This window comes from Macrosteles quadrilineatus, unplaced genomic scaffold (genome assembly GCF_028750875.1).
Source record: "Macrosteles quadrilineatus isolate MER2022 unplaced genomic scaffold, UCM_ALF_1.0 Scaffold_4__1_contigs__length_99947679, whole genome shotgun sequence".
Classification (NCBI taxonomy): Eukaryota; Metazoa; Arthropoda; class Insecta; order Hemiptera; family Cicadellidae; genus Macrosteles; species Macrosteles quadrilineatus.
The window spans coordinates 11,548,673-11,556,092 of NW_026542597.1; the positions used below are offsets into that span (position 1 = coordinate 11,548,673).

General features: G+C 35.2%; 1 protein-coding gene across 1 annotated transcript; it reads right to left on the minus strand.

The window, feature by feature from the left end:
- Positions 1-381: 381 nt before the first annotated feature.
- On the minus strand, positions 382-7,200 carry LOC128992030 (mitochondrial chaperone BCS1). Its single transcript, XM_054415378.1, has 6 exons — positions 6,581-7,200; positions 5,144-5,283; positions 4,321-4,515; positions 3,479-3,712; positions 1,678-1,795; positions 382-698 (listed from the first exon to the last, which is right to left on the minus strand). The coding sequence occupies exons 1-6, from the start codon at positions 6,898-6,900 to the stop codon at positions 437-439; spliced, it is 1,269 nt and encodes a 422-aa protein (XP_054271353.1). The 5' UTR covers positions 6,901-7,200; the 3' UTR covers positions 382-436.
- Positions 7,201-7,420: the final 220 nt, after the last annotated feature.

Below are 7,420 nucleotides of genomic sequence, written 5' to 3' on the forward strand. Positions count from 1 at the left end.
AATAAATTAATATTTCTTTGCATTCTACTTGATGGGGGAAAAACTAAATTACTATGAATCCGCTCTATTGCGTTAACCCAATAAAAGCTATCTTATTTTAAGTATTTTAAACCATTTTGCCAAAAAAGGTAAAAAGTTTTTAGAGATAAAACAGAAAAAAATAGCTTTGAATCCAACCAGCAGCCTACCCATCTACTTGGATAGCCAAACATTTCTATAATTTGGCTATTGTATATATAAATTCAATCCACACATATCATTCACTTATTCAATAAAATACGTACGTATCAGCATAGTAAAATAAACCTAAGCCAAACTTAACCTAATATTTTGCAAACACAACGTTTCCCGAGGCAACAGGTTTGGAAATAGCTTGCATGATAATGTTAAAAAAAATACTTTACTGATAAATATTTACACTACAATAGACTTGTGACTAACAATACTCCCAGATTCGAGGTACGTTCTTGATGATTTCATCAAACGAGCTGTGTTTGTACAACATAAAGTATCCCTGCAGCTGAGCGGCCGAGAGAGGTTTATCTTGAGCTGTTATTGCTGCAGCTAGCCTAGCAGCTGTTTCTGTGTCCGTCGTCTTGTAAAAGCGGTAGAACATCTGCTCTACTTGGTGAGCTGTACAGTGGCCGATATACTCCTTCAAATCTACACGGCCAGGTCTGATAAGTGCTGGGTCTAACCTAAAACAATGTAAAAATAAATTAGATGTATAAGTTATTTATTTTAAATACTGTAACTACTTTACTTCCTTGCAATTGCCCGATTTCGAGCAACATGTACACTAGTAAAGGATAATGGTGAGAAAATTGTTCGTCTCATTGTTGCAAACATACAAAAAAAAATCTTTTTAACTAACAAAATAAATTTACAAAAATATTTGTCAGGTCATGTCAAAACGAAGATGATAGATAGGTGGTAATCAAATTATTTCACAATACCAAAAAGTAGTAAGGGTTATCTACAATATTTCCATACCAAGATTTTTATCCCAAAAACCGGACTATGACTGGGATTATAACGGGATCAGATTTTTGGCTCTGAGCATGTATTCAGTTAAAAACCAGCCCTAATTGATTAAATTATTCTTGCACAGTACATATAATAGCAAGGTTTGAGGAGCTATTTAAACTTGATGCACCATAAAGTTCAATCTGAATATAACAGAGAAATGCTGGATAAAACGGGATTTTTCATTATATAAAAGCGGGATCAAAAAGAAATTTTCTCAACCCGGTAGATGAGATTTTTGTTTTGGTCTTGTGCATACATTGGTTATCTAACAAATAATCCTTGATACTCTTTTTGAGAGAGTCTTTCGAGTAGGATTCAAAGGGTAGTAGAGTTATTAGTATCCAGTTTTAGTTAGCGGTACAGTGAATAAACTTTTTGTAGCTAACACTCTAGTATAAACTGAGATATATGTTCATGTATGAGTTGGTAGTTAATGATTAATACATGTTTTGTAACAATTAGTTGGTTGATGAAAATAGGATTTTGTTATCTCAACAGCCTTTGAAATGTTCGACTATGTAGTTTGACTTTAAATCCACTACCTCAAATTTCAACATAGCTTTTACGCATTTCATTTTATTTTACCAACTGTACAACTAAAACAATTTCCAATATTCAGTATTACAGCCTACAGGCATAGCTTGGTACCTATTGATGTAGTTTGTGGTCATGAATACAACACGAGCCTCAGTAGAAGCAACTCCGTCCAAACAGTTGAGGAGGCCACTGAACGTTACACGGTTGAGTCCTTCATACGCAGAGGACACTGGAAAACAAAAAAATAAAATAAAAAAACATAAATAGGTATATTAACCACCAAGGCCTAAAGTGGCTCTTTTTGTCAAGTTTTACTACTGAGGCAAAGCAGGGGTTGGAAAATGCTCCAAGGTTGAAAAGACACTTTAGGCCCATGTGATGAACTATATTTTTTGCAATACCTCATCATTTGGCTAACTAACTAATCCACAAAACAACATTTAAATGTTTACCTCATGCATTTTCAACATAGTGTTTGTGTGTGCTAAATGTTAAAATGTTGTATATTAACATAAGAACAGCAAAGTGTTTTAATTATTTGATACAAAGACAAATTCTTGAACATGAAGCTAGTCACCTGAAACTGTAATAGGATTGATGACAAAAAGGTACAAACCTATTTATTACTGTTATAAATCGATCCTGTAGGCAATGATGAATAAAAAATAACTACTTTAGGCCAATTGCGTTGAAAACAATTGTTTCCGATGCAGTATAAAAAAGTTATTTAGTTCAGTCACCTGGAATTACATGTTAATTTAACATAATTTTTTATTTTATTTTTATTATTTTTTTTTTTTTTGAGGTTGGCGGTCTTTTTTATTAGCGAATTTCCCTATAGGGAAGTAGCTATTACCGTAGGTCTCATGGTAAGACCTAAGCCCGGGACCGATTTACTTTTTCATTTTGATGTCCCCAGAGGCCAAAAACACCATTCGTTCAAATTTTTATATATCTATATATAGAGATATATATATATATATATATATATATATGTGTGTCCATCCGCACGATAACTTGAGTAATTTTTGTCTGATTTTGATAAAATTTGGTTTGAAGGTGTAAGGCGGGATAAACTTGAATGAGTTCGCGAACCAGCATGATCGGACTATGGGAACGGGGGTTTATGGGGGGTTTTATGGGGTAAAAATAGGTTTTTTAAATTTTTGACCCTAAAAACACATAATTTCACAATTTCTTTTTAAACCATTTTGTAGAGCTTAAAAAAACAAATAATTTAGTATATTGAAGCGTTATTATGCGCCTAATTGTTACGGAGAAAATTCCAAAAATTGTAATTTAAAAATTCCCATGTTATTCTTATGGAGAATAAGTCAACTGTTGTAGTTTGCTTGTTTATGAACATATTTTGATCGATTTTGGAAAATACTTTTATTTCTTACTAAACTATTATCATTTTATAAAAAATTCTTTTTTACCCTCCCTGTTGCAGCATACCTAAGTACTCGTTAAACTAATTCTATTTAAATAGGAAATAAATGTGCTATTTTTATGGAGGCATTTTAGTGTAAATCCAATCAGGTTAATGGAAATTCGCTTAGTCTGCAGGTTTGCTGCGGCGGGGGTATTTAACCTTGCATTTGCCCGTCCACATAGACTGATCTGTGCGTGGAACGTATACAGCAAAGCAAGGGGTGAGCCGGTACAGTACAAAGGTGAACTGTACTGATAAAATGTTTGTGGCAGTGACCAGGATCCGAACCCACGACATCGCTGCCTTGGGCCCGAAGTCCGGGATGCTACCAACTGAGCCACCGACTCACCAAAATTAGTCTACAATAATATTTAACTTTGTCAGAAAAATAGGACAGTCACATATTAATTTACTTCAATGCATATTTAAATTAAAGATACAATATTTAAAAATTACTAAGGATATTGTAAGGATTACTTTGCTTGGTTTCCTCCCTGCTGAGGAAGGCAGCGTCGATGTCCTCCAGCAGTATGATTGTGTTGTGGGGAGCGACGCTCAGTAGATGGTTGAGTCTGTCGTCACTCAGTCCTCGCTCGCTCAGGTTCAGAACACAGATGCCGAACTCCAACTCGCCAGCCAGAGCTGTGATAAACGACGACTTACCACAGCCCGGGGGTCCATGGAGAAGATACCCTCGACGATACGGAATTCCTGAAAAACAAAATACTATTACATCCACAGTAAAACCCTTTTTAACCTCACTTTGTTAAACCGAAACTGAGATTGACCGAAACCATAAAAATTCCATATCAATTGGAAAATCAGATAGGCAACGATAATTGTCATGGCCATGGCACAGGGAGTAGCTTGGCCAAAGAAATGTAATGGAGCAGACGACGAAATAGATTTCATAATACAATAAAGATCATGTTTAGAAAACAAACGTCAATTATTCAATAGACTGTGAGTATGACAGTGATTGAAATAACAAAAAACTATTTTTGTCTTATAACTGACAGCTTTTAGATTCCAACCATTGAACACCCCAAACAATAGGTTACCCAAAACGGCCTAGTCAAGGCGGCAGTGCCATCAACATATTCTCATCCTCGAGACCGGATATTCAATTATGGAAAGTCCTCTGATTCTTAAGTTCTTTGTGTACGGACTCAAAATTGTTTTTAAATTAAACATTTCTTATTACACACTTCTTCTTCTTACACACTTCTTCTTCTTAAACGTTTTTTTCATTTACAGATCCAAACTGAACTGACAGGTTCAAAACACTTAAAGCAAATAAAAAAACAAAAAACACTAACCTCTCTCATTGTACCATCCAGGGTTCCCAATAAACTCTCGGATATCAGCTAGAACCCTCTCGGAAACTCCTTGATCTAGAACCACTGAATTCAAAGGGCGTCTTTTCCTCGGATGTCCAAAAGGCCTCCACTCGGAACCCATTGCAATATACATGACAGTCTTCCCTTCATTTTCGGTCAGAGCTATTTGCCTGGCTAGAAAACATGGGGGTTAGCAATCAAATATGGCTGCATGAATAAAAATACATTGTCTCTCGATAATCCAAGAGGTAAGAGACCAGGTTGGTTTGGTAATCAAGATAGGTTTTTTCTTAATGCATTTGATCAAGATATACATAATATGGCCATTATTTTCTGATGCATTGTTATTAACTACTAAGCATTTGGTAGGCCTACAGTTTAAACAATGAAGTTAACAAAAATTACTAAAACAAAAACTAGCAATGACGAGAGTGTCTAATACGGAGGATAGGCGACTCATGTCTCTGGCAAGCTGCTGTTTCCTGTTGAAAAGACTACCGGCGGAACACACACGAACCGCTGTTAATTATCATTGCCAGACTACAAAGCTTAGAATTTTTGAGGGATGACTGTAAGTTAGAATTGACTACTCAATTTTGCAGGGAAATCTGTTTAACTGTGTAAGGACTGAAGCAATAGGTAGTTACTAGTAGAATTTATATGAATCTAGCTTATGCTACACTAAATTATCATCTGTCCCCTATTCAACGTAAAAGTCATGTCCAGAGTGCACACGTTTTGAAATTGCTCATGGAGCATTAATTAAACTCACCATGCCAAACACTAATTCAAATCAACTTACCCTCTTCTAAAATGTTGAAGTACAATTGCTTATTCCTTCCAAATGAGGTCAGTGTAACAGTCTCGAATGGTATTCCCATGTGAAGGTCTATTGTTGACTGTTCTCTTGTTCTCTCAACCTTTATCCATGTTCCTTGGTATCTAAAGTAATAAAATATTTTATTTAATTATTAGAAAAAGATTATTTTATTTAACACATGTAACTAACATAAAAATAAGACTGAACTGTTATAAACTAAAAGGCTGAAAAAAAAAATAGCTATGTACCTACACAGTTTGATTTGCCATAGCCTAATTTTTTGTGGTTTTACGTTCTATTTGGGTACAGCTCCGCAGAGAGCCTATATTATCGGATCTTTGGATGAAATATTGGTTCACTGTATAGGCCTAGGCCTATATAGTATCAGACAGTGCTCGATTTGTAAAAAATGATATACTGGAACCTATTTAATGTGATTAGTATATCTATTTATTCAAATAATTTTATCATTTCTGAAAAAGAGGTACCGGAACTCTGCACATCGAGCACTGGTTTTGGATATCGTTTATATGCAATATAATAGCGATTATATGTACGTATTGAATATGAACAATTAAAGCCATTGGGCCTTTTTCAAAGAATCTTTTACACGTTATGCAGCAGTTCGGTGAGGTTCACTTTAGATTTTTTTTTTTTTTTTTTTTTGTAATATCAAACAAGGTAACATTATTTATAAAAGCGAGTTGATATGTTGTGTAATTTGTTATGGATAAATAGTTTCAAAGACAACAATTTTTATTAGTGTCCTCTTTTTCATGAGTTTATAAAAAGGTCAAATTCTGTAAATGATATTTGGTACTTTGTTTTTTTTTAAGAGGTTTGCGGCCTCTTTTAACCTTGCATTTAATCATTGCTTTTTAACCTTGCCCGTCCACATAGACTACTGATCTGTGCGTGGAACGTATCCAGCAAAGGAAGGGGTGAGCCGGTACAGTAAGAAGGTGAACTATACTGATAAAATGTTTGCGGCAGTGACTAGGATCACAATATACAGCCCCCCGCTGTGGCGGTTATGTTAGGTTGGGTTTTCACAAAACGAGAAAATTCCTACAGACATATTTATGATTGTTGAACTGATGTTAGGTGTTGAAACCTAACATTTAACCGCCGCAGCACACAGTAGAATATGTGGCCTCCGTATGACACCAAAGTACCTGATATTTTGTGTCTCATTATCATCAACTACTGTAAGTTAATATTAACTGATCCATACTAACCTTACCTTTATGCTGCAAGAGTGGCAGGCGGCTCTCTTCTTGAATAGACCCATAACGGACAAAAAGGCTACCAACGAAAAAAAAAAGTTACAGGGCTTCGTATTCACAAAACTTAAGTTTATAATGCTGTGTACTTTAAAGGTAGTGAATATGTAGGCCTATAGGCCTATTCCATACTTACTTAAAGAAGTGGGTGCCAACACTCGGTATAAAATCATACTTGGTTTTCACATGTCCAGTGTCATGTTGTTCAAAACTTGTTGAAACACTAAGATGTTGTGTTTTTCTGGCACCTCTTACTGTGATCCAGTTCAACAACCACTGATAACTCTTGTCCCGACATGGCACCTCTAAGGTAATCATGTAATGTCTTCGCAAAAGGATTACTGCGCCTTGTAACCCTCTCCTTGCTATTGCAGCAGCAGCTCCGATCCCAAACAATCCAAATCCAGCCCCGAAATAAGGGTTATCACCGAGAGAAGATATAATTTCTCCGATCATTATTAATCAAGATTCTACCTAACTTGGGTCACAGGAATCCTTAAAAGTATAATGTCCCAGACTCTTTTAATGACCATCAATTATAACTAAACAAAAAGGTTATCCCATCTAAATCTGAGGGTCAACAAATATTACTATAGAATATAATTTGAATAGATTTTTTACGCAGGAAAATTTTAAAAAGGCTTTAACACAATACAACCTAAAACCAACACTCCAGAAAATTTAAATTTGTCATCCTAATACATAGTATCCTTTATTTCAACTCAGAAGACCTAACCTCAACAACGGCATACATGACAGGAGCAGCCAGCAGAGCAGACGACAAATAGAAAGCAGATGTGATGTGCGAAGAAAATGTGCGTCTGTGGAAGAAAAAAAGTAGTAATGTTCTTATCAAGTTGAATAGATTTGAATCAAAACAAAACAGCTGATTCAAGGTTAGCTAGTGAGAACGTTAACGTTATTCTTTATTTCTTATTGGTATTTTTAGGTTCAGTTATTTAAGTGTTGATATTAA